The sequence below is a fragment of the Muscardinus avellanarius genome (assembly GCF_963383645.1).
Source record: "Muscardinus avellanarius genome assembly, chromosome: 4".
NCBI classification, from domain to species: Eukaryota; Metazoa; Chordata; class Mammalia; order Rodentia; family Gliridae; genus Muscardinus; species Muscardinus avellanarius.
In genome coordinates, this window is record NC_137789.1 from 104128071 (window position 1) to 104155655 (window position 27585).

General features: G+C 37.6%; 1 protein-coding gene across 1 annotated transcript in view; it reads right to left on the reverse strand.

The window, feature by feature from the left end:
- The window catches only part of PARG (poly(ADP-ribose) glycohydrolase), a gene marked incomplete at both ends in the record, with an annotated part of 122857 nt that overhangs the window by 92781 nt on the left and 2491 nt on the right, over positions 1–27585 (reverse strand). The window contains 6 exons of the mRNA XM_080693586.1: positions 6129–6203; positions 15644–15727; positions 15875–15997; positions 21788–21971; positions 22983–23963; positions 24760–24826. Of these exons, the coding sequence (XP_080549712.1) occupies positions 6129–6203; positions 15644–15727; positions 15875–15997; positions 21788–21971; positions 22983–23963; positions 24760–24826 (1514 nt within the window). The remainder of the gene's footprint in view (positions 1–6128; positions 6204–15643; positions 15728–15874; positions 15998–21787; positions 21972–22982; positions 23964–24759; positions 24827–27585) is intronic.

Sequence of the window (27585 nt, forward strand, 5' to 3'; positions counted from 1 at the left end):
CCCAATTTCTTGACAGAGGGGATAAGTCATCTATTACTATATAGCTGCCTTTAAATGTCATATGAATCAAAAGCTCAATATGGTAACCCTGAAATTATTGGCACTACTCAAAATACAGAACCAGTTTTAGATTTTACATGATTATAAAGCTTGCCCTTTGCAGCTTGCTTTTTTTGGACAGAAATTAATAAGCATCCCAAAATTCATACTAAAATGAAAAAAAAAAGCCAAAACAAACTCCAAAAAGAGTTAAGAAAGTTAAGAGTATGCATGCTTCTGATTTACAACTTAATACAAAGCTATAGTAATTAAGAGAGTGTGATAGTGGCATAAGGATAGGTCAAAGGAATAGAAATGAGAAGTCAGAAATAAACTTTCACATTTATAATCAATTGGGCTTTGGAAAGTATACCAAGACAATTTAATAGGGATAGAAGAGTCTTTTCAAAAATGGTGCAGGACAACTAATATCCATAAGAAAAACAATAAAATTGGACTCCAAAACAATGAAACTTACCAAATAAGATCAGGTCGAAATGGATATTCACAAAGAAATTAATAAAAATGGACCTCAAATGCACACTAAAAACAAAGTTAATTCAAGATATGTAACAAATAAGAACTAAAGCTATAAAATTCTTAGAAGAAACAAAAGAGTAAATCCTCATGACTCTGTATTAACTTCTCAGATATGGCATCAAAACCAGAAGACACATAAGAAAATAGATACATAAGATTTTGTCAAATTAAAAACATTTGGGCTTTAAAGAACACCATCAAAAATATGAAAACCCACAAAATGGAAGAAAATATATGAAAACAGTATCGGATAAAGTACTTGCATCTAAAATGTATCAAGAATGCTTAAAAGTCAATAATAAAGAGACAAAGGATTTAAAGATATTTCTCCAAAATGGCCACTAGACACATGAAAAGATAATAAACATGAGTCAATACAGAGATACAGTTCAGAACCACAATGAGCTATTATTACGCCCTACTCAAATGGCTAAAATTAAAAAGATACATAAATGTGATGGTAAAGATGGGAAGAAACTGGAACCTTTGTATAATGCTAGTGGAATTATAAAATGATGCAACACTTTGAAAAAATATTAGTCCCTCAAAATATTAAATAATTCCTGTGTTCCAGCAATTCCACTCCTAGGTATGTGCTTAAGAGAAATGAAAACACAGCTACACAAAAAGCTGTACACAAAATGTTCAAAGCAGCCTTACTAATAACAGCCCCGAAGTGGAAGCAACCCAAATGTCATCAACTGATGGATGGACGTGGTCTATCTATAAGGCACTGATATAAGGTATAATATGGATGAACCTTGAAAATATGCTAAGTGAAAGAATTAGTACAGGTAATATACTACTTACATAATGAATAAATTTATTTTATCTCTCCTTTACACACTTTATACCTTCAACTACCCAAGTGCTAAGTCCTCTATAACATTTGTCCAATGTCCCCAAATCAAACTCTCTGGCCCTTCCATGACCCACTGGGTTCTACTACAGCACTTTTACTATGCTCCCTAATTGTTATACTCATGTATGAACATGTTCAGTGCTCCCTACTTTCTGGGGATAAAGCTACTAATTCTATATCTTTTGGAGTGCAGTGCCTTAGAGTCTTTAATAGTCCTTCCTTATCTAACAAATAGTTATTGGCCATATATTTTGTATAGAAACTAACTTGAACTCAAATGTAGATTTCCCCCATTTAATACATGTATAATGTTAGCCCAGTGCAATGGCATGTGCCTAAGGCTGAGAGAGGAGTAGCACAGGTTTGAGGCCGGGTACAGCAACTTACCAAGACCCTATTGCAAAACTAAAAAAAATTTTTAAAAAAGGGCTGGGAGAGTAGCTCAGAAGTAGAATGACGTGTGTGTGTGTGTGTGTGTGTGTGTGTGTGTGTGTGTGTGTGTGTTGTTGTTGGTGGTGGTGATGGTGCCAGGGATTGAACCCAGGGATATGCTATCTCTGACCTATGCCCTCAGCCCCACTTAATTTTTTATTTGGAAACTGGATATCACTATGTTGCTAAGAGCTTTGCTTTGCTAAGTTGCTGAGGTTGGCTTCAAATCTGTGATCCTGTCTCAGGCTCCCAAATACTAGGATTACAGACATGTACCACCATACTTGTGGTCTAGGGAAAATGACATACCTGGTAGAATAATGATCTCAAACTATTTTTTTTTTTTTTGGATGGAACCCAGGGGCTTTCTACCTCTGGGCTACACTCCCGGACGTATTTTATATTTTATTTGGAAATAGGGTCTCACTGAGTTACTGAGAGCCTCACTAAGTAGCTGAGGCTGACTTTGAACCCGCACAATCCTCCTGTCTCAGCCTCCCAAGTGCTGAGATTACAAGTGTGCGCCACCACGCCCAGCTCATGATCTCAAACTTTTAAGACATGTTAAATGTTGAACTAATTTATATCATAAGCCCCAATATTATTAGAATTATTTATTCAGAGTGCGAGAAGCAAATGAGGAATTTTCTTTGTTTGTGAAAAATGTAATATATATAGTATATATACCCAGTAAAAAATGATCTCAAACTTCTATGGCATGTTAAGTATCAAATTTATATTATAAACCCTAATACTATTATTAGAATTATTCATTCAGAGTCTGAGAAGTAATGATATTTAAATCAGTGAAGTCTCATATCACACAAAGACCACTTTAACTGCTAAAGAATTACTTTATCTTAACAAGAATTTGCTTTTCCAAGGAGGTTCAAATATCTTCCAGGTATACTTCCATAGGCAATAATTCAAAAAACATACTAAGCCTTTAACCTGAAGATACTGTACAATATGCTTTTTATGTATTACCATACTTTGAAATGAAGCAAGGAATGGTGTAGTAGGCTTCTCGTATGCTGCTGCTGAGAACTGAAAATCAGGACAACCTTCTAGGAAGGAGAAGTGGCAATGTGTATCGAAATATTCTATGAACTGGCAATTATACTTCTAGAAATATATTCTACAAAAATAGTCTATGATAAGCGCTCCAAGATTCAGATGAACCATGAACTGAGCACCACTGCAGTGTGTGATGCTACCTCCCAAAGGCTTTGTGAAGTAATCTAAGCTCCTGTAGAAAAAAGTGATGGAGTGTTATTTCTCCTACATCAACTCTATTAACTATGATGATTCACAATAATCGTACTCTCTGATGCCTGACAATGTAGTTACCTGACCACTTTGATTTGGATAATCACTAGCAATCTGAGGCAGAGAGATCTTCAGCCCAGTAATGTCACAGGAAATGGACTGACCAAGAGCTAAAATATCACTAAATAAAAATGCTTAGAGAAACTTATTATATTTAGATATGTTGTGCTTGCTTCAACAGAGAATGGGGACAGAAATCAGGAACATACAAGTTTTTATGACCTTAAACTGCTTCTTCTAACTAATATTCTCTTGACTTTAGAAACTCTGAAAACTCTTGCTGGATGAAAGGCACTGTACCAGGTGCTACAGGAGACAGAAAGCTGAGAAAGTTCAAGCTTCTGCCCCATGAAACTTATACTAGCTGATGTCAACAATTCACAAATAAAACAAGGAAAGAGAGGAAGTGCCACAAGATAAGACATTTGTCAAAGAAATTTTTTAAAAGATGGTATCTCATTTTAGAGGAGATTAAATAGAAAAATATAAGTCTGAGGAGACAATTTCAAAGATTTAAAAGGAGGAACATATTAGTCTTTTATTGTAGAAAAACTAGGCGGCCATTATGGGAACAGCCTGTGTGCAGAGACAAAAAACATTTACTCGGTTAGACTGCCTCACCAAGGACAAACTATGTCACCTTGGCCTAACAAGTCCATTTCCAAATCACAACTACTTATTTGTAAAACAGAAATAATGGTAGTAAAAATCACCATCATTACCATCACTTTAGTCACCTGAATGAAAAAAGAACCAAGGAGGGAAAGGTCCCAACTCAAAAAAATAATCTAGCCCAGTGCAGTGGCACACACTTGCAACCCAAGTACTAGGGAGACCGAAAGGAAGATCACAGGTTGAAGGCCAGCACTCGGTAACTTAGTGAGAGTCTCTTTCAAAACAAAACATAAAAGGCTGGGGTGTAGCTCAGTGGTAGAATGGCACTGGGTTCAATCCCCAGTACCAGGGGTCGAAGGGTGGAAAGAGAGAAAAAGAAGTAATATAGGTCATGTTCAAAGTTTGACAGTTATCCTCTATTAGGTAATCAAACTGTGTAATATTAAAATCTTTTAATTCAAAATGTTCTCACTTCAAAAATTACTTTCAATTTCTATTAATAATTTAAATGACAAAATAACTTGAGAACAAAAGAATTGTATATAATTTTTTAAATAGATTGCATATAAAAGTATCTTGTCTTGGACATGAAACTTAATTACTGAGCAAAACTATATTGTCTTTGGTATAGCTCCCCTGCTAAGTAGTAGTTGGCAGTTTCTTCTAAAACTAAAAATATAAGTGAGTGTGATGGTGCACATTTGTAATCCCAGTACTTGGGAGGCTGAGACAGGAAGATGGCAGGTTTGCAGCCAGCCTCAGCTACTTAGTGAGGCCCTTCACAATTTAATGAGACCCTGTTTCAATAATAATAATAATAATAATAATAATAATAATAATAATAAATAGAGCTGGGGGGGGGTGTAGCTTAGAGGTAGAATGCCCCTGCATTTAATACCCAGTACTGTAGAATGAATGAATGAATGAATGATACTAAAAATACACTTAACAAACAAACAAGTCATAAACTATACTCAACTATACTCAGGTATTTATCCCAAAGAAATGAAAAGCTTTGTTCATGCAGAAGCCTGTACATAAAAGTTCACAGCACTTTTAGTTAAAAGGCAAAAAACTAGGAACAACCCAAATGTCTTAAATGGACCTCCTAAACAAATTATGATCTATGCACACCTAAGAAATTTACTGATATATTTAAGTGGATGTCATGGCAATTATGCTGAGTGAGAAAACAAATTTGAAAAGGTTATATACTGTAATTTTTTTGGAATAAAAAAAATTGAGCTGGAAAACAGCCACAAATAAGTGGGTGCCAGGAGTTTGGGAAGGAGGCAAGTTGGCTGGAATCAGAAGTCTCCATGTGGTGACCAGATGGTTGCCTAACTTGATTGCGGTGGCAGTTACATGGAGCCTCCGTGACACAAAATCAACTACACATAAACACATGACTACACGTGAAACTGGAAAAACTCAAATAAGCTCAATGTCAATTTACTAGCGCTGATATTGTAATATAGTTATGTAAATGATCAACAGTGAGGAAGGCAGGGTAAAGGGTGGTAAGACTTGCACAGTTTCAATTTCTTGTGAATTATAATGATTTCAAAATGTTTTAAAAAATATACTATCATTGTTTTCAAAATTGATGATGCCCATTTTGCTAGTGGTTGTATAAAAGTGATACTTTTTTTTTAATGGTACTTATTCTGAACTACACTTCCAGCACTTTTTACTTTTGGTTTTGAAGCAGGGTCTCTCTAGGTTACTGAGAATCTCCCTATATTGAGCTGAGGCTGAGATCTTCCTGTCTTAGCCTTCACATACTGGGATTACAGGTGTGCACTATTATACTTGGCATAAAAGTGGTACTGTTACCATTGCAGGTGGCATGGTAAACAGTTACAAGTCCCGTGAAAAATGATTTTACAGCATATATATGCTGAAACTACAAATGTTCTATGATGTTTTACCTAGCCATCTAATTCCTGAGCATCATCTAATAAAATAATACCAAGTATGGGAATAGACTTACATACATATCACATGTTACTACAGTATAAAACTGGATACAACCTAGATGTTTGAGTAGAAATCATTTTATAAAAATCTAGTCATGGTTTATGTATCCACTGTCAACACTGATAACAATATGACAATATAACAGTATATGTTATAACAGAATAAAACAAAATTCAATATAAACTCTTAATTTTATCTATGTAAAACATGCATTTAAAAAATTGATAAAAAACAAGATAAAAAATTAGTATGCAAGAAGTATGGGTATTTTTCTCAAAACTTCCCATAAAGTTATTATTATTTTATAACTAAAGAAAAAGCATATTTTTACCTTATCCCAGAAATCAACCAATGCTGTAAAGTCCCATTTCTTAGAATATGCCACATTGTATTTCAGAATAGCATCCTATGGAAAAAGCAAAATCAAAACTTCATAATATAGTCATATGAATTATCTATAAATAACCTGTATTTTTTATGAATCATTCCAATAAGTTTCTTAATGCTGTACAAGCTCTTCTTACCATTAACTAAGTCTGCATCAGTAGCTATCGATAAAAAGAACCTATACTAATTTATTATTCACTTAGGAAAAATGAGATTAGACAGACCAATAGGGAAAAACAAAATTACCCTAAATTATGCATTCTAAATGAGGTTGATATACTCCAAGTGGACAAAATTGGATCTTTGAGGAATTCACAATGGTTTGTGGTCTTTGAAAGAATTATGCTATATTACACAAAGAAAGAAATATGGTACATTTATAGTGTTAAATTTTCATTGTGGTGCCAGGCGTGGTGGCTCACACTTGTAATCCCTGAGCTTCGGAGGCTGACACAGGAGGATCGCACAGGTTCAAAGTCAGCCTCAGTTACTTAGTAAGTCGCTTAGCAACTTAGTGAGACCCTGTTTCCAAATAAAATATAAAATAGGTCTGGGAGTATAGCCCGGAGGTAGAAAGCCTCTGGGTTCCACACCCAGTACCACCAATAAATAAATAAATAAATAAATAAATAAATAAATAATAAATAATTCGTTGTGGTAGGAAGATTAGGGAAACATGTCTAAAAAGTCTCCTAAAATAGAAGGCAGTAATGGAAAAAATATTGGGGAACCTTGTCTTAAAAGTATAAAATGATTTTTGTACATATTATAAGCTACTTTTATAAGGTATATGAAATCGTTCTCTTTAGCATTTCATACAAATTACATATTTGCATAGAATGAAAGGTCAAAGTATTATGCCATCTACTGGTGCAATGTTTAACTGCCTGAATACACAAGGTTACACAGCTAGTTTCCAGAGTTAGTATGAATAAGGCAATAAATTAGTTGTACAAAAAACTATTATCTATACTACATCTTTTCTCATTCTTTTTAATATTGATTTTGATTATATCTTATTTTTTATTTTTAGCAGTACTAAGGATTGACTCTAAGAGTGCTCTGTCACTGAGCTATACTCTGAGCCCTTTTTACTTTTTGGTGGTTTTTTTGTTGTTGTTGATTTGCTTTTTTTTTTTTTTTTGCCATACTGGGGATTGAACTCAGGGGCATTCTACCTCCAGGCTACATCCCCAGACCTATTTTTTAGTCTTTATTTTGAAAGAGGGTCTCACTAAATTCTGGAGGGCCTAAGTAGCTGAGGCTAGCCTTGAATCTGCCTGTCTCATCCTCCCAAGTACTTGGATTACAAGCATGCGCCACCACGATCAGTTGTTTTTTTGTTTTTTTTTTTAAAATAGGGTCTTGCTAAGTTGCCCAGGCTAGCCTTGAACCAGCAATCTTCCTATCTCAGTCTCTCAAGTACCGGGATTACAGATACGTGCCAATGCACCCAGCAAGTTTTATCTTACTATACTGAACATTAATAAAGAAATAAATTTGCAGAAGCTATCGACTACATGAATAATTTTTAATGAAGTAATATACAAGTCTGAAGATGACTGTGTTAGATTATTATCATAAAGCTTTCAAATTTCTTAAAGAAGTTTGAAAATTTAACACTCTAAGCCAGGCACAATTGCACATGCCTGCCAGACTAGAATTTAGGAGGCTGAAATAAGAAGAACACAGGTTTGAGTCTCAGCAACTTAGTGAGACCATGTTTCAAAATAAAAAATAAAAGACCGGGCATGGTGGCGCACACTTGTAATCCCCGCGCTTGGGAGGCGAAGACAGGAGGATCGCACAGGTTCGAAGCCAGCCACGCTGGCTTAGGAGACCCTGTTTCAAAAATATAAAATAGGTCTGGGAGTGTAGCCCGGAGGTAGAAGGGCTTCCAGGAATCCCAGTAGCACGAAAAAAAAGAAAAAAGAAAAAAAAAAAGACTGAGGGTGTGCTTGGAGGTAAAATTTTTATCGCTGGGTTCAATCCCCAGTACAAGAAGGAGGAGGAGGAGAAGAAAGTCTGGGCTGGAGTTTAGTGGTGGAGTGCTTTGTCTAGTATGTACAAGGCCTGGATTTTAACCCTAGCACCAAACAAGCATACAAATTAAAAAAAGAAAACACCTAATACTCTGTCAAATAACTTCTTGAAAAACACTTCATGCTGTACAGATAAATCACTATCTAGATTAAAAAATGAGCCAACAAGACGTATCTTATTTACTTGAAGTCAAGGGATATCCAAGTTCCTTCAGAAAAGAAATGAAACAATAACCAGAAAATGGCATAGCAAAAAAGTTTTCATCTTTTCTCAAAGGCCATATAATAAAAATTTCTGTTAAGAATTAAAGAGCCAGGCAGATTATAGGTTCAAAGACAGCCTCAGCAATGTATCAAACTCTCAGCAACCTAGTGAGAACCTGGTTGAAAACAAAAACAAACAAGCCATAAAGGGCTGGGTGTATAGTTTAGAAGTAGAATTCCCCTGGGTTCAATCCTCACTACCACAAAAGGAAAAAATAAATAAAAAAGATTTTAAGGAACTTCCTTCCTTTTCTTTTCTTTTCTTTTCTGTTTCTATACTAGGCATTGAACCTAGGAACATTCTACCTCTGAGCTATGCCCCTAGACATTTTTATGTTGTTGTTATGAAACAGGGTCTCACTAGACTGTTCAGAGTTTCTTTCTGCTGCTGAGGCTGTCCTTGAACCTGTGATCCTCTCAAGTCCTGGGATTATAAACATGCACCACCACACTGAATGTTTTTCTCTTTTTTTTTTTTTTTTTTTTTTTTTTTGCGGGCCTGGGGATGGAACCCAGGGGCATTTGACCTACGAGCTACACTCCCTGACCTATTTTTTTATTCTTTATTTTGAAACCAGGTCTCACAGAGTTGCAGAGGGTCTCACTAAGTAGCTGAGGCTATCCATGAACTGTGATCCTCTGGTCTCAGCCTCCCGAATGCTGGGATTACAAGCATGTGCCACCACGCCAGGCTCTGATTATTTTTCTGATCACTGGTATCTGATTTCAACACTGGAGCAAACTACTGATAATATTTGTGTGGGTAAATCTCAAAAATCTTCATTCTGAGAGTAAGAAGTCAAGAATCTATAGCATACATGAGATGCCATTTATGTAAATTGTAGCAACCTGCAGTGAAAAGAACAGATCAGCTCTTTCCAGAATGATGGCAACTGAGAAAAGCAGTCAATCTCTATTGCCACAAAATCAGCGTTTTGCATAGCCAGGAAACATTATCAGTAGAGAAATAAAAAATGTAAACACAAGGGACAGAGAAAAAGAAGATTAGAAGAACAACCAGAGACCAGAAACCATCCCGCATTGCAGAGCCGAACCAGAGCCATCATGCCTCAAAGCACCAGACTCCAGAGAGGAAAGGTAAACAAGGAGCTAAAGTGAGTAGCTGTGGATCATTCGGGTATAATTCAGCAGTTCTTTCAGCACAAAGAACGTCTAAAACTCCCAGTGGCCAAGCTCATCACGCCTTCCAGGGACTCAGAACAGAGCTCAAAACCAGAAAAGAAATAAGCCAGCCTCATGGCTGAGGGTGTGGCAGCAGGGCCATATTGCCAGCAGCGGCCAGCGAGTTCGCCACGCCCAAGACAGCTCCAGATCAGTGCGCACAATAACCGTAAGTGAAATTGCGGCCCCTATGGGACTTGCGCAGCTTTGATATTCTCCCTGGGTCTGAGATTTTGCAGTCCAACCCAGTGAAGGAGTAGTGGTGGCAAATATACCACACCCTAGTCGCAGCTCCCTGTGGGAAAAGGCCCAGCTTGGCACCCCCACAGTCTCGCACAACCTTGATTAACTCCCTGGGTCTGAGACTTTACGATACAACCCAGTAAAGGAGTAGTGGCGGCTGAGATTATCACAAACCTGAGACTAAGAACACCCTAAGTGGTGACCCAGGGAAGAACCCAGAGAAGGCACAAACTTCTGAAATCATGGGAAAGAGGAACAACAATAGAGCAATGAACACCCACAACCCCATAATATCAGAACCTAATAACATAGAAATTCAGAGATCTCCAGAAAATCAAATCAGAAATATAACTGTAGAAATAATACAGGACTTTTGAAAAGAATTTAGAGAGAGTCTAAAAGAAATAAAGGATGCACTCATTGAAGTAAAGGCATCAATTCAAACTATAAACAATTGATTAGACCACATGGAGAATAGAATTTCACTCTTAGAAGATGACCACTCCAAAAACGAATGCATAATTTATAACTTAGAAAAAAAAATCAGACAGCAGAAATCTGACATTGAAGAAATATGGGCCCATTTGAAGAGAGCTAACCTAAAATAATTGGAATAGAGGAGGGAAAAGAAGGTGAAACCAAAGGGATCAATAATATTCAAAGAAGTAATAGCAGAAAATTTTCCAAACATAGAGCAAGAGGTTGATACACAGGTCCAGGAAACTTATAGAACTACTTTTAGACAGGATTAGAGAAAAGGTTCCCCACACCACATAATTGTCAAAATGACCAATGTAGAAGCCAAGCTGAGAATCTTAAAGGCAACAAAAACAAAAGGACAAGTGACATTCAGAGGAAAACCAATTAGAATCACTCCAGACTTCCTAAACCAAGTCAGGAAAGCCAGAAGGGCTTGGAGTAACATATTCCAAACTCTGAAAGAAAACAACTTCCAGCCAAAAATTTCTAACCCAGCAAAACTATCTATCAAATTAGATGGGGAAATAAGAAGCTTCCATGACAAACAGAAACTGAAGGAATTTATGTCTTCAAAACCAGTGCTAAAGAAAATCCTCAAAGAGATTAACTACAAAGAAGAAATAGGTAGTACATACTAGAACCAGAAAAACAAGATTTTCCATCCAGCAGACAACTTAGCAAAGAAGAATAAATAGTATTTGAAACAGAAATAAAATCTTAACATGTAAGGAATTAAAAGTTATCTCTCAATAATCACACTGAATGTAAATGGCCTCAATTCCCCAATAAAAAGACATAAAGTGGCAAAATGGATTAAAAACCAGAATCCATCCATCTGCTGCTTTCAAGAAACACACTTTACAAGTAAAGATAATAACAAACTCAAGGTAAAGGGCTGGAGCAAGGTAATTCATGTTAAGTAGCCATCCTAACAAATGGGAAGTAGTATTTCACTACAGTTTTTATTTGTATTTCCTTAATGATTAGCTATATTATGATAATGATGAGTGATATTCATGTGTTTATTGGTCATATAAAAATCTGTGGATATTCATTATCTATTTTAGTCTTTTACCTATTTCTAAATTGTATTGTTTGCTTTTATTGTTGCTAATTTCTAGGATTTCTATTTGGAGTATTAATATACCTTCAGATATAGCATTTGGAAATATTTTATCCCATTCAATCAGTAACTTTTAATTCTGTTTACATTGTCTTTGGATGTACAATATTTTTCTATTTTTTTATGAAGAAAAAAAAAGAACAGATCAGTAGTTGTCCAAGGCCAGTGAAGGAAGTAGAATTGACTAAATGCTACCACTGACTATGTGTACATATGTGAATATACCAACAGCAATCTCAGTACTCTGTATTGGGAAGAAGGAAAATGGGGAGGCGTTGCAGGGGGAGGGGTGGGCCAAGTGCTGTGTGCATGTAAGTCACTGTCAACATGATTTACATTAGGATATGAGACTATAATGTACCAATAATAGCACACTTAAAAAAGAAAACAGAATTGACCATAAAGGAATAAGAAGAATCTTTGGGGACAGAAATATTCTGTATTTTGGTTGTGATAGGGACTTCACCAGTAGGTGTAAATGTCAATACTCATCAAATTATATACTTTAAAAGGATGCACTTTAAGCTGGGCATGGTGGTGCACACGTGTATCCCAGCATTTGGGAGGCTGAGACAGGAGGATCCAGGTTCCTAGACAGCCTCAGCTACTTAGTGAATCATTTCTCAACTTAGTGAGACCCTGTTTCAAAATAAAGAATAAAAAATAGGGCAGGGGGTGTAGCTCAAGAGGTCAAATGCCCCTGGGTTCCATCCCCAAACCCCAAAATAAACAAACAAACAAACAAATAAAAGGGTGCACTTTCTTATATGCAATTTATCCCTCAAGTTGATAATGAAAAACATTTTCAATAGTACTTGTACTCACTTCCTTACTGGCATTTTATAATTAGCATAAATCCCTAATGTAATTATTCCTCAGTATGTTTAGGGGATTGGCCCAAGGTCCCCCTGAGAATAGCAAGACCTTAAAATACTCAAGTCTCCTATTTAAGATGACATAGCATTGGCATATAACCAATGCACCTTCCCTCGTATACTTTAAGTAATCTCTGGACTACTTATAATTGCTAATCCTGTGTAAATAGTTGTTTATACTGCATTGATTAGAGAATAATGACAAGAAAAAAGTCTGTGCAAGATAATTACAGCCATATTTTTTTCAAATATTTTCAAACTACTGTTGGTTAAATCCAAAGGTGAGGAACATGCAGATACAAAGGACTGACTCTATTACTTCAGTCTGAAATCTCAAAAGTAGTCTGCCATAAGATTTCCTGCCACCAAACCAAATGTTACTCTGTGTTCTTAGCTATCAACTTAGCTTATAATGCATAAGTACAAAAGAGTCCTTTCTGTAAAAATTATCAGACACGTGATATATAGAAGTATTACTTTTTAGGGCATTGTTCCTTTTTAAAACTTTGGACAAGCCGGGCGTGGTGGCACACGCTTGTAATCCTCGAGCTTGGGAGGCGGAGACAGGAGGATCATGCAGGTTCAAAGCCAGCCTTGCTGGCTTAAGAGACCCTGTTTCCAAATAAAAAGTATAAAATAGGTCTGGGAATGTAGCCCGGAGGTAGAAGGGTTTCCAGAAACCCCAGTACCACCAAAAAAAAAAAAAAAAAAACAAACAAACAAACAAACAAAAAACCCAAAAAACTTTGAACCTCTCTGATTCCTCTAAATCCAATATCAAATGGTATGTAGAAAGCAAAAAGATCATTACATTCAATCATAGGGATTTAATATTTCCTCCTTCTTCTTATAGTGTTCTTTTAGCAATGAAAACAATTATCATAGCAAATAAAATTTAGACAGATTACTCTATTGAATCTACCTTAAAATAAACAAGAAAGGGGAATTCACATTAAAGCACCGCATCTCCCTAAAGCAACCATGGTGCTCTAAAGAACTACCAGGACAGGGAAGCAGACTGCATCATTCTGAATACTATCTGAATACTATGATCACTCCATACACGTTTGAAAAGATATGAAAACTCTTAGAAAAGGCCCATTTACTCTCTAAGAACCTTAGATAGTATTTCTCAAATGAAGTCTGGGTATTATTCTTGGGTGGTCTGCTCCTACATTTTGGTTTCTGAAAACAAGGGCCAGATTGCAACACATGTAGAAATGAAGACCTGCAGATAAATAAAAATAGTGGAAAAATTAAGTCATCCTAGGATATACCATGGTACAGGTATGTCAAATTTAAAGAATCTGGATCCAAATGGTCACTAAGATATCTGCAAGCTGATATTCTGCATAAAGACCTCAGTATCAGAGCTGTTTGTGGTGGCACACGCCTGTAACTACACAACTTGGGGGACTGACACAGGAAGATCACAGGTTTCAGGGCTACCTAGGCAAACTAGCAAGGCCCTCTGCAACTTAGTGGAACCCTCGTCCAAAGTAAAAAAAGAAGATATGGCTAGAAGTATAGCTCCAAGGTAGAATGGCCCTGAGTTCAATGCCCAGTACCACAAAAACAAAACAAAACAAAATACAAAGATACCAACATGCATCAATTGTTAAAAGAATGGTAGAAGTAAATATGAAATAAAGATATTTTTCTTTATAAATTATATTAAAGGCCAAGCATGGTGGGGCATGCTTGTAATCCCAGTATTTGGAAGCCTGAGACAGGAGGATCACAGGTTTGTGGCCAGCTTCAGCTACTTAGTGAGGCCCTCTCCAACTTAGTGGAACCCTATTTCCAAATTTAAAAAATAGAGCTTGGAGGTAGAATGCCCCTGGGGGTTCAATCCCAAGTACTGCCAAAAAAAAAAGCATACTAAAACATTTCTCTGCAGAAACAGGAGGCCTGAAGGTTGGAGCACAGCATGCAGCAACTTAGCAAGACCTTGTTTCAAAATAAAGAAAACAAGGCTGCAGGTATAGCTCAGAAGTAGAATGCCCCTGAGTTCAATCCCAAAGGGGCACAACACACACACACACACACACACACACACACACACACACACACACACACACACAGTAAGCTCTGGCAAACCTTGACAATTTAATGACAAGATTAAGGAAATATTGTTGTAAGAAACATAACTTTCAAAACACATTTGCATTCTTATATGACATGTCAATACCTGTATGTCAAAGAAAAAAGAGAGAAAGGGAGGGAAAATAAACCTAAGAGTTAGAGAAAGATACAGAAAGTTAAGAAAAAACTTGCAAATACAAGTGACATTATGAAACTCAAGACTGTCCACAGCGAATTAGGCCTTCGAAAGAAAATGAAACTTTCATGAACTATAGAAAGTTCTGCCACTATTTCTATTTATAAAAATGCTAAAAGTCCTTATAACTATACTTCCTCCCTCAAAAGTTTACTTATAAATAATTTAGATATTAGGAAAACAATCTAATTGTTGCCCTTACAATCTTTTTCCTTCCTTCCTTCCTTCCTTCCTTCCTTCCTTCCTTCCTTCCTTCCTTTCTTTGGTGGTAATGGGGTTCCTGGAAGCCCTTCTACCTCCAGGCTACACTCCCAGACCTATTTTATATTTGGAAACAGGGTCTCTTAAGCCAGCGAGGCTGGCTCCGAACCAGCACGATCCTCCTGTCTTCGCCTCCCAAGCGCGGGGATTACAAGCGTGCGCCACCACACCCGGCTGCTTTTACAATCTTAAATGAAGTAAAAAAAAAAAAAAAAAAGCAAAAATAAGTTATTGCCAATATATACGGTTAATAAATAATTAAACTGCTAGATGCTATATTAAAAGCAATAAAATACAGAATATTTAATGTATACTTTAGTTATTAGTAAACTCAACTTCCCTTCAGGCAAACACTGCTGAAGTCATAATTCTTGCCCAATCTCCTTTCAAAGACATTTCAGAAATGTGATCATTTTAATACAAAAGAAAGCTTAGACTGAAGGAAACTGAATAGGGAATCAAGAAACAGAGGTCTTATTCCTGGTTGCTCGAATTAATTCTGCATGGCTCTAGGCAAGTCATTTACATCTCTCAGTCCTTCTCTACATTTTCTAGTGATGTCTCCAAGGAGCCTTCCTGAGTGCCAAGACGCAAGCACTTGGCATATAAAGAATGCTCTTACCTGCTTCTATTATGATCAAACCATTTTTGAGAGCAAACAAAGGGCAAAAGCTATAAATAAAAGACTAGCATGGCAGAAGAACTTACCTTCAAGTTTTGAGGACGTGTGAATCTGTTGAGAAGTGCAGTCTGGATGAGCTCCCACCGGCTCCCTGCAGTGCGTTCGCCATTCTTTCATGAAAAATAAAATCAGTTTGATCACACTCTTCTAAGAGATTCTGCATCATAGTATCAGAATAATTCAAACAAGTACTAAGTACTAAATCAACGTTTCAGGAACAAAAAACAAAACAAAACAAAACTAAGTTTTGTCATTACCTCATCTTCCACAGGGTACAAGTTTTGTTCAGAACAAGGCATTTTAACATGCTTGTTATCCCACAAATCTTTATAATGTGTCGGAAAAGGTTTAGGAACATCTCCTGCTCGCAAAAGATCTACCTGAAATAAAAAGCAAACAGGAAAATTGTTAATGAAAGAAAACTAAGCATTTCTTCCTTAAAATAATCCAAAGAATGAAGCCAAAGCCAATGCTGAAAAACAGAAACTACTCCCAGACAGGAACTCTCAGAAGTCCTCTTCAGCTGTTGCCACTTGCCACCTCCTTTCTCTAAGTTACCATGCCCAGCATGTCGATGCCACTGAGGAACGGGCCCTCCTCGTTCCTTGCCTGCAATTCTGCCAAAGGCCTCCTACCTCTCCCCTAACTACACCTGCTCCTAGACATATTCATCCCACATAAAGCCCTTATCCCGCTATGGAATAACATTCTTTTGAAAGTAGGCCCCATCATCTAGTCCTATAATGCCTATACTCTGATTCCAAATGTCACTGTTTCCTGTTCCTGTATTCACTAATTCAGACACAATGCATCTTAGACAAGTCAATAGATCCTCCAGTCTCAGCCTCCCGAATGCTGGGATTACAAGCGTGCGCCTTTTGCCTATTCTAGACATTTGATATAAACAGAATCATTGTGTCATCCAAGTAAAGGAATGACATATGACAGCATGTTCTAATGCTCTTCCATATGGCAGCATGCATCATTGCAGAGAATCAAACAATCACACAATAAACACACACACACTGTGCTGTGCTGTGAGTTACGGCTCTTGGTGTTTGGTGTTATAAGAACCAATTCTAGATAGGTTTAATTTATCTGGTAAGAGGAAGGCTTCCTTGAGTAGCAGCAATTGAGCTGTGTTCTAAAGAAGTCAACTAGAAAAATGGGGAAGAGAAGATGGTTTCTGGTCGTTTGGATCTGGAGTCCCCGTCCCGTAAATGCCCACATGTGAAAGGCTTGGCCACCAGCCTGTGCTGCTATGGGTATGGAATTTTTAGGAAGTGGAGCCCAAGAGAAGTTAAGTCCTTGGTGGCACGTCTTGGAATGGGATTCTGGGAACGCAGCCCTTTCCTCTCTCCTTTTGTTTCCAGGCTGCCTTGACCTCCTCCACCACAGGCTTCCACCTCAATGTACTAGCCAAAACAGGCAAACAGCAAGAGGGCCAAGTGACCATGGACTGAAACTCTTAAAGGACCAGAATAAACCTTGACTTCCAACTAGCACAGTGCCTCAAAAAAATCTGCATCTCAGGAGAAATAAATTCATAAGCCATATACATAGGTGATCACTAAAACCATGAGAGTGAATGTAAACAGCCATAGAGAAAAAAAGAGACGAGGACACAATAAGATCTCTTGAGGATGCTGGACAGCATCCACCTACTAGTCCCATAGGGAAGACAGGCCTCTAAGGAAGCTAAGACCTTGCTAAGGAAGCAGAAAGAAACTAGGATGATATAATGTCCTGGAAGCCAAAGGGCAAGAATATTTCAAGAATGGAAAATAAGATTTAGAGTTAAATGTGACTGAATTATCCATTTTTCTGAAAATACTTTCACCCTGATAAGGAGGTTCTAAATGTCACTTTATCATAATATCCCATGTCATCTGAGGAAACATCTGAGGTATCAGTTCAGCTTCATAGAAAAAGAAACATATATATAAGAACATGCCAAGTGTCTTTGTGTGCACACCATCATGTGTATATATGTGTATATATATATATATATATATATGTATGTATGTATGTATACACACACAGGTAAGCACCAAGTATCATGTTCATGCAATTTCAGATTGCCTTACATTTGTGCAACTAAATATCATCTTCATTGTTATATCAAATTCTCTATTAATACTGACAATTTAGAAATGTAACTAAGGAATTTTATACATGTTATATACAAGGGTCATATTACCATATTCAGAAAAAAGAATCTAGAAGTACAAATTGTTGAACTCTGGGAATAAGACTAAGAGAGACCTTAGGATTTCTGTGGTATATACTTGTTTTATCTTTTGTGGTGCTGGGAATTGAATTCAGGGCCTTGCACATGTTAGGTAATATTCTACCACTGAGCTATATCTAAGCGTTCTGCAGTATATATTTTCACATAATAGTATTTTATTGTGTTTTACTATGATCTTGTGTTACTTCTATAGTTGTGCGCGCGCGTACACACACACACACACACACACACACACACACACACACACACACATTTTGGTACTGGGAATTGAACCCAAGGGCATGCTACCTCTGAGCTACATCCCCAGCCCTTTTAATTTTATTTATTTTGTTTGTTTGTTTTGGTGGTATTGGGGTTCCTGGGAGCCCTTCTACCTCTGGGCTACACTCCCAGACCTATTTTATATGTTTTATTTATTTGGAAACAGTGTATCTTAAGCCAGCCAGGCTGACTACAAACCTGTGCCATCCTCCTGTCTCCATCTCCCAAGTACAGGGATTACAAGTGTGCATCACCATGCCTGGCTTATTTTTTATTTTGAAACAGGGTTTCTGGCTGGGCGTGGTGTCGCACGCTTGTAATCCCCGCGCTTGGGAGGCAGAGACAGGAGGATCACGCAGGTTCAAAGCCAGCCGCGTGTGCTGGCTTAGGAGACCCTGTTTCCAAATAAAAATGTAAAAATAGGTCTGGGAGTGTAGACCGGAGGTAGAAGGGCTTCCAGGAACCCCAGTACCACCAACAAACAAACAAACAAACAAACAAACAAATAAATAAATGAAACAGGGTCTCACTAAGTTGCTGAGGCTGGCCTCAAACCTGGGATCCTCCTGTCTCAGCCTCCCAAGTACTGGAATTACAGGTGTACATCATCACATCCTGTCTTAAAAATATGTATTTTTAAGATTTAAAAATTTCAAGCTGGGGCTGGGCGTGGTGGCACACGCTTTTAATCCCAGCATTCAGGAAGCTGAGACTGGAGGAACGCGGTTCGCAGACAGCCTCAGCTACTTAGTGAGGCCCTTGCAACTCAGTGAGACCCTGTTTCAAAATAAAGAATAAGGGGCCGGGATGTAGCTCAGAGGCAAGCACCTGCTTTGCAGGTATGGCGCTCTGGGTTCGATCCCCAGTTCCAAAAAAGACCAAAAAAAAAAAAAAAAAAAAAAAAACCCTTAAAAAAAAAAGCTAAGAACAAACAAAATAAAGAATAAAAAATTGGGCAGGGGGTATAGCTCGGAGCTCAGTGCCTCTGGGTTCCATCCCCAGACCTGCAAAAAGAAAAACTTTTCAAGTTGGGCATGGTGGCGCACACTTGTAATCCCGGTATACAGGAGGCAGAGACTGGAGGATTGCAGTTCGTGGATAGCCTCAGCTACTTAGGCCCTTCGCAACTCAGTGAGACCCTGCTTCAAAAATAAAATGACTAGCCACGCGTGGTGGCGCATGCTTGTAATCCCTGCACTTGGGAGGCAGAGATAGGAGGATTGCGCAGGTTCGAAGCCAGCCACGTGCGCTGGCTTAGGAGACCCTGTTTCCAAATAAAAATATAAAAATAGGTCTGGGAGTGTAGCCCGGAGGTAGAAGGGCTTCCAGGAACCCCAGTACCACCAATAAATAAATAAGTAAATAAATAAGTAAATAAATAAATATTAAAAAAATTAAAAGACTAAAAAATAGGGCTGGGGGTGTAGCTCAGAGATAGAATGCCCCTGGGTTCCATCCCTGGTACCACTAAATAAATAAATAAATAAATAAATAAATAAATAAATAAATGTAAAAAATAAAAATCCAAGGTTAACTGGATATCTTAAAAAAAACAGTAATTATACAAATTAAATAATTATGGCATAGGGTGCTCTAGGTCTTCTGTGTAGTGAGTAGGGAAGAAAGGAAGAAGGTAATTAAAATACTACGTATTTCCCTCAGTCAATGTCTGCTCTAAATCCTCATCACCAACATCCCAGGAAACTTACTTTTATGGGGCATCATTGACTCCTCTTTTTTCCTTACCACCCATAATTTGAAATTCACCCTGTATTTTTATTTTTCACCCAAATAATGCAATCTTCTATTTTCCTCCCACAACTAACCTATCTCAGTGGCTTTCAAACAATATTTTATTTATTTTTTTTTTTATTTTTTGCGAGTCTGGGGATGGAATTCTGGGGCATTCTAGCATTCTACCTCTGAGCTACATCCCAAGCCCTATTTTTTATTCTTAATTTTGAAACAGAGTCTCACTAAGTTGTGGAGGACCTAAGAATCTGAGGCTGTCTGCAAACTGCGATCATCCAGTCTCAGCCTCCAGAATGCTGGGATTAGAAGCGTGCACCACCACGCCTGGCTTGCTTTCAAACATTTTAATATAGAACTTTTTTTTCTACTAAGAAATCTGACCTAAGATAATATTTAAACAATTTCAAGCTATTTTTATAAATATAACTTTTACAATAACTGCTACTTAGTCTAACATCAGTAAGAGAAAATGATGCAGTTTTAGACAATATAAAATTTGAAATTGGGAGTCAGAACTGCTAGCTAAGCTTCACATCAATCTGCAATTTAGTTTACATTTAAGCTAGACATGGTGGTCCTCAGCAACTTAATGAGACCATTTCCAAAAAAAAAATTAAAAATAGGGCTGGGGGTGTAGCCTGCAGGTAGAATGTTCCTGAGCTCAATCCCCAGTAACATACATGTGCACAAAAAAGGATCATTTATATTTATGTGTCTTACACAGTAAAAAGAAAATCCTGAATCACGCATGTAGGTAGCTGCAAAGGTTAACAGCTCTTACACTGTTTTTTGGACAGTCTCATCGTGGCTCCAGCTGGCCGCAGACTCCTGGAGTCAAGTGATTCTCTTGCTCCAGCCTCTGGAATTGCTGGGACTACAAGTGGATGTGCATCACTGCACTCAGCTAAAATAGGTTTCGGGGAAGGTTACTGAGGATTGAACCCAAAGTATCCTACCTCTGAGCTACACCCCCAGACACTTAGCTCAATTTTATTTTTTGTTTTTGAAACAAGGTCTAAGTTGCTGAGAGTCTCAATACTTGCGAAGGCTGTCCTTGAACCTGCACTCCTCTGACTCAGTCTCCCAAGTACTGGGATTACAGGTTTGTACCACCACACACAGCTTTTTTTTTTTTTTTTTTTTTAATTGGTGATGGGTATCGAACCCAGGGGCATTCTACCTCCAAGGTATACTCCCCAGTTTTTTTTATTTAAATACAGTTTTGTAACAGAATCTCATTATGCTGATGAGAGTCTCCCTAATTTGCTGCAGCTGGCCTCAAACCTGCAATCTTCCTGTCTCAGTCTCCCAAGTACTAAGATGACAAGTAGTACCATCACATCTGGCTAAAACTATTATTTTGAGATTTTTTTTTATTATTATTTATTTGGAAACAGGGTCTCTTAAGCCAGCCAGGCTGGCTTCAAACCAGCACGATCCTCCTGTTTCCGCCTCCCAAACTCGGGTGGGGGTTGGGGGGTATTACAAGTGTGCGCCACCACACCTGGCTATTTTGAGATTTAAGTAAACTCTTCAGTTAAACAACAGTGGCAAGAAATGTGACCCTTTGTGATTTGGACCTCATCCACTCTGAGTCTTCTTGGCCACCATTCCTCACTTAAATTCTTTTTTTTTTTGGCGGTACTGGGGATTGAACCAAGGGGCATTCTATCTCCAAGCTTTACCCCCAGCCCTATTTTTTATTTTGAAACAGGGTCTCACTAAGTTGTGAAGGGCCTAATTGGCTGAGGCTGGCCCTAAACCTGCGATCCTCCTGTCTTAGCCTCCCACATACTGGTATTAAAAGCATGCGCCACCGCGTCTATTCTTATGTCTGTTTTTCACTTTAACATCACAATTCATAACTCCTGATCTTCTCTCCTCAGGAGCAGGAGGTAACACTTACCCGAACAGTTACAGTATGACTGTTGGATGGTCTCAAGGGGGGCAGCCGGACCCCACACTGAGGCATTCTTCTCATCTCCTCAATGGGAGTTCCAAGCCACTTCTTATCTGGAGAAAGGTGAGGTGGAACGTATTTAGAGATCTTCCTTTCTGTCCTTTGATGTCTGATTTCACATTGTTCTTTTCTATGGTCAAGACAAACATTCAGTCACAAATTATTTGTTTCAGTCTCCCTGGATACAAAAATGCAAAATCTACCCAGAATGTAATGGCTTAAAATGCACCAAACTTGCTTTCTCATTTCTGTTTGATTTTATATGCAATTAACAGCAAAACTTAAAAGTTTATATTAAAACCCAAGAGCTTATTTTCAATGGTATGTAGAAAGATTGTAAATCACCTTATAAAAACAGAAATGAGTCATGGTTCATAGTTTTTGTTTTGTTTTGTTTTGGTGGTACTTGGGATGGAACCCTTCTCAGACTACACTCCCAGACCTATTTCATATTTTTTTATTTGGAAACAGGGTCTCTTAAGCCAGCAAGGCTGGCTTCGAACTTGCGAGATCCTCCTGTTTCCGCCTCCCAAGCGTGGGATTACAAGCGTGAGCCACCACGCCCGGCTGGTTCATAGTCTTTACCTGATCTTTCCACGATAATTTTCAGTGATGTGAACATGCTAAAAAGTTGGTGTCATGTAAATTACTGAGTGAGCTCTAAGATTACATATGGGATAATGGCAAAGTATAAGTTTTGTAATCAGATATACATGAAGTTAAATCCTAGAATTACCACCCAAAGTTACATGATTTCAGTGAATTTTCTATCCCAAATCTCAGTTTTCTTATTTATAAAGTGAGTACAATACCACCTGCCTTTCAGAGCATCTGAGATAGCATAATTTACAATGGCCTAGAAAAATGTCTAAAGAGTAGCTATTATTAACCTAATATTTTTATGTCCTACTAATTCCAACAATTCCAAAACAAAGTTCATAAAAGTAAAAGTCTGATACTTATTTTCTGTTTCTGGCCTTTTTAGAATTTAGAATCTAGGCTTAAATTTAGCATAAATAGTTAATAAGAAACGCTACCATTTCCTTATTTTACTATAAATTACAACCTTGTTTTAAACCTTTATAAATTTTTAAAACATATTATGCCACTGAAAAAAATACTCCAAACAGAAAACAATTACCTTCTGTCCTCTGCTTTAGGCATTCTCATGAAATGATCAGTAATTTTTGAATCCTTTTTTCCAGACTGCTTGGTATTTCTGCATTCTACATTAAGGCTGGAAGTACTTCCAGTCGGTTTGGCATTTAAATCACTTATCCTGGCACGACCCTCTCCTCCTTCAAAGTGGAAATGTAATTTAATTTCACCTCCCTTAGTAGAGTACCGTTTCCTAAGATCACTGTCGGCTTCTTTTGCTTGGAACCTTGAAGACTTACTTGCTGTTTGGGAGGAACTATAGTCTTCTTGTTCATCAAAACCTGGACTTGTCTCTTCATCTGCTTCTGAGTCTTGACAACTATTTTTGGAATTATCTACATCCATTGGCGATTCGGGTTCACTTTCCTTCTCAAATGGAGAATTTCCCTGGCTACTTTCTTGTCGACTCAGTTTGTTGTCATTTTTTGGGTCAGTCCCCACATCCTCAGAGCCAGCTTCTGACAACGGACTCTCTGGTACCACCTCTGTGTACTCCTGACAACCTCCATAGTCATCCACAGGACGGCAAGCCTCGCTGCCTGTCAGATGGCTTCCAGTTTCTCTGGCCTGCTCACTTTCTGAGCTCAGCTTTGCATTTGCAAGCTTCACTGGTGTCAGAAACTGTTGGTTGTCTCTGTTTTCTTCACTCTCTGTGTCACTGTGCTCATTGGTTCGGGATGGCTGATCGATATTAGCGTTACTAAACTGCTCGGGCACAAGAGTCACTGCAGGAGGCTCACTGTCCAAAAGCTGCTCTGTGTGCGTCCCTTCACTTTGCCACTGACACATGGTCGAGGTCTGACGCTGGGTCAAATATTGTGTGCTTTTTTCAATGGGTGATTTATCAAGACTTAGCTGAGAAACATTTTCTAGTTTTTCCACATTGTGTTGGTAAAAGTTATCTTTTTGTACAGAACTCATCATGGAGTCTATTCTTATATTGTTGTTTTCTTTACTGTGCAAACTACAAGAGAACAGAAAGAGCTAAAATCAACTTGATATAAAAAGTCATTATCTAATGCATACCACAATATCAAAGCAATAATTGCACTTGTGGTTACCTGTCTTTGTACACACATCTATAATGCCCTTCCTGAGTTGTGTCCTGGCAAATACCTGCCTTTTCTTAAAATCTGCAACTTTATACACCTCCTAATGATCAGGTAAAGCTGATCATTTGTTTCTTCTATGTGCTACTCACCACTAATATCTTTACCTTCTCATACCTTTACTGTTGCATTTATCACATGAGACAGTGATTCGGTGTTTTTATGTCCATAACCACCACCAAAATAAGTATCTTAAAGTCATGGGCTATTTCTCTTTCATCTTGGTATCTCAACAATAAAGGAAGTTCTCTGCACATAGGAGAATCTAAAACCATATTTAAATTGAAAGAATGCCCAGGCATGAAGAAGCACACCTGTAATCTCAGTACTGTGGAGGCTGAGACAGGTGGATCACTGGTTCAAGGCTAGCCTCAGCAACTTAGCAAAGCCCTCAGCAACTTAGTGAGACCTTGTTTCCAAGTAGAAAATAAAATACATCTAGAGGTGTAGCTTGGAGGCAGAATATCCCTGATTCAACCCCAGGATCAAGATAAATAAAAAATAAATAAAATAAATAAATAAAGAATGAATGGATGGATGGATGGATGGATGAAGAAAAATAAAAAGCAAGAAGAAACAGAGAAAATACCCTGAAAGCAAGATAAAACAACCTCATGTTATTAATTTCTCCATATAGGTAGGAATCCATACCTTTCTGATTCAGCTGTCTTGATGCCTTTAGGGTCCATCCAACTGGTAATAGTCTTTTGTTTGAAAACTGTAAAATCAAAAATTAAAAATTAATGTATATTCATGCATTTCTTCAAAGAAAAAAACATATATGGCCCACTATATATCCAAGGTATTTTGTTAGGTTTCATGGGTTAAGCAATTTAGCAGTATCTTTTATCCTTGAGTATTAAAAGGCAGAAAAATACCAATATGTGTGGCACAGGATAGAAAGTGATTAGCTCCTAAGAGTAGGTATGGCCAAATATGTAAAAACAAAGGCTCTGGAATTAAGACTATCTGGATTCAAATCCTGGCTGGCATACTGGCTTCCTATTTGACCTTGTGAGAGCAACCTGTCTCAAGTTTCCTTATCTGCAAAACATACAAATTAACAGTATCTTCCATAGATTTAACATGAGGTTTGTTTTGTGGTGCTGGGGATTGAATCCTGGGGCATTTTAACTCTGAGATACACCCCAGCCCTATTTTTTATTCTTTATTTTTAAACAGATTCTCACTAAGTTGCAGAGGGCCTCACTAAGCAGCTGAAGCTGGCCATGAACCTGCGATCCATCTCAGCCTCCCAAGTACTGGGATTACAAGCGTGCGCCACCACACCCAGATAATGAGGTTTAGCATAAACTAATAATTTATAAAAGCACTATTCAGTATATGTTTTGTAAATGTTAGTTCTTAATTATCTCTATTATTTTTAAAATATCTTAATAAGAAATTAAGGTATTTCCAGGAAAAAGACTACTCTAGGAAACAAGAGTAAGTGGGAATTGGTAAAAATTTCCCTGGAAGAGGTGATGCTTGAATTGTGCCTTAAAGAATAAATAGACAGTCACATGAAGTTTCCCTTTATGAAAAAGGGGGGGGATCTATGCTAATATTCCAAAATATGAAAAATTCTGAAATGTGAAACATTTCTGGTACCAAGCAATTCAGATAAAGGATACTCAACCTGTACCAAACACAACTAGTTCAGAAAATCTCCAAATTACAAATCAGCAATGTCCCAAAACATTCATTTGAGCCAGATTAGAAGTTAAAACTCCTTTTCCCATAGATGTTAGGATTAAGTGTAAGGATGCAATGGTGAGGCTACTCTACTACACATGAGCACTGTAAGGCCACAGAAACTTTTTTTTATGAAAAGCAAAGGCACCAATGGCAAAGAAATATAAAAAACTTAGCAAGAAAGCAACACAAAATACAGTTGAAAATTCAGGTAGGACATATTGGAGGACCTAGAATGACCAACAGAGATAAACACAAGAAAATGTTGAAAGTCACACTTAGAGCCTTGACTCCAGAATTCAAACCTAAGAAACTTACAGACATACAGATTGCCTGAAAGACAACTGAGAACGTACTATTCAGGTCAGTAGTTCCCAAACCATCTGTATCACTGGAAGGCTAGCAATAAATAGATCCCAGGGCCTCATTCTATACCTTCAGAATCAGAATCTGAGTATGATGGAGACATGAGGGGAGCCTGTATTTATTTCAGAAAATGGTCTTGACAATCAACTAGATTGAAGAACTACTGGCTAAAGACCAAAACAAACCCTTATTAGAGCAAAAGAATTGAGGACAGTCATTACAGACTTTACAATAATAGAGGTTAAAGGTGACACCTAGCTTTAAGTTTTAGAGACTTGAAAGGTCATGATACTAGTATGCAGAAATGCAGAACACAGAAGAATTGGGATTAGGAGGAAAATATGACTAGGTCAAGTCTGCACATATTAAGTTGGAGATGCCAAAAGGATTACTGGACAGAAATAGCCAGCAGTCAGGAGCTAAAGTAGAACTAATTACTTCAGGAAATGCAATATAAAAATATGCAAATCATATCTTATGTAACCAATGGAAGTGTGTTTGCTGTCAAAATTCAATATGCTGAACATGGATTAAAGAAATATAATATTTTAATACAAAACCACAAATTTTAAACATTCTCAATTTCTAAATTGCAATGTAAAAATAGCCACACCTTAAGTCATAGACGAATTCCTATTTCCCTATATCCCCTCAAACACCACAATATACTCATATCTGTTTTCAGATACAGGCTCAAATAATGAAACTCAGTTTGTTGCTAAGATAATGGCATGAGTGAAATACATCTATGGGCAGAATTTCATATTCAAGTATTTCATGTGTTTTTTTTTTTTTTTTTAGTTTCTATTACGAAAAGCAATTATATACAGTAGATATTGCTGGTTAAGCACTATGACTTCATGAAAAAACCATGGTGTGTTCTGATGAAGCTGAAGAAGCCGTCCGCTCTCTCCTACAACTCTAATATGGAGAATGTTTTCTTTCTCTAGCTTCAGGCTTCCAGTTACGATTCCTGAAGTCCAAAAAAAAGCATGAAGGAGGAAAAGCAACAGTGAGGAATCAACATTTCCTCCTAACCAAACATTTCCCAGTCTATGGTTGGTACCCAGAGAAAGGACTGCCCTGCTTCTCTTTCCAGTACAATTACTCTGGCTTCCAAAGGTTTCTTTCCTAACATATCACAGGACTGTTCAAAAGCTTTATCCGTAACTCGTACTGCTGATACAAGCATAAGATAACAATACCCAGGGTTATGGGAGAAATTCTTTCATTTAACTAGAAATAGTCACAACAAACAAAAAAGAGACAATAAGAAATAAAGAAAGTAAAGCTGCACATGGTGGCACATGCTTGTAATCCTAGTACTTAGGAGGCCGAGACTGGAGAATGGAAGGTTCAAGGACAGCCTCAGCGATTTAGTGAGGCTCTTAGCAACCTAGTGAGATCTTGTTTCCA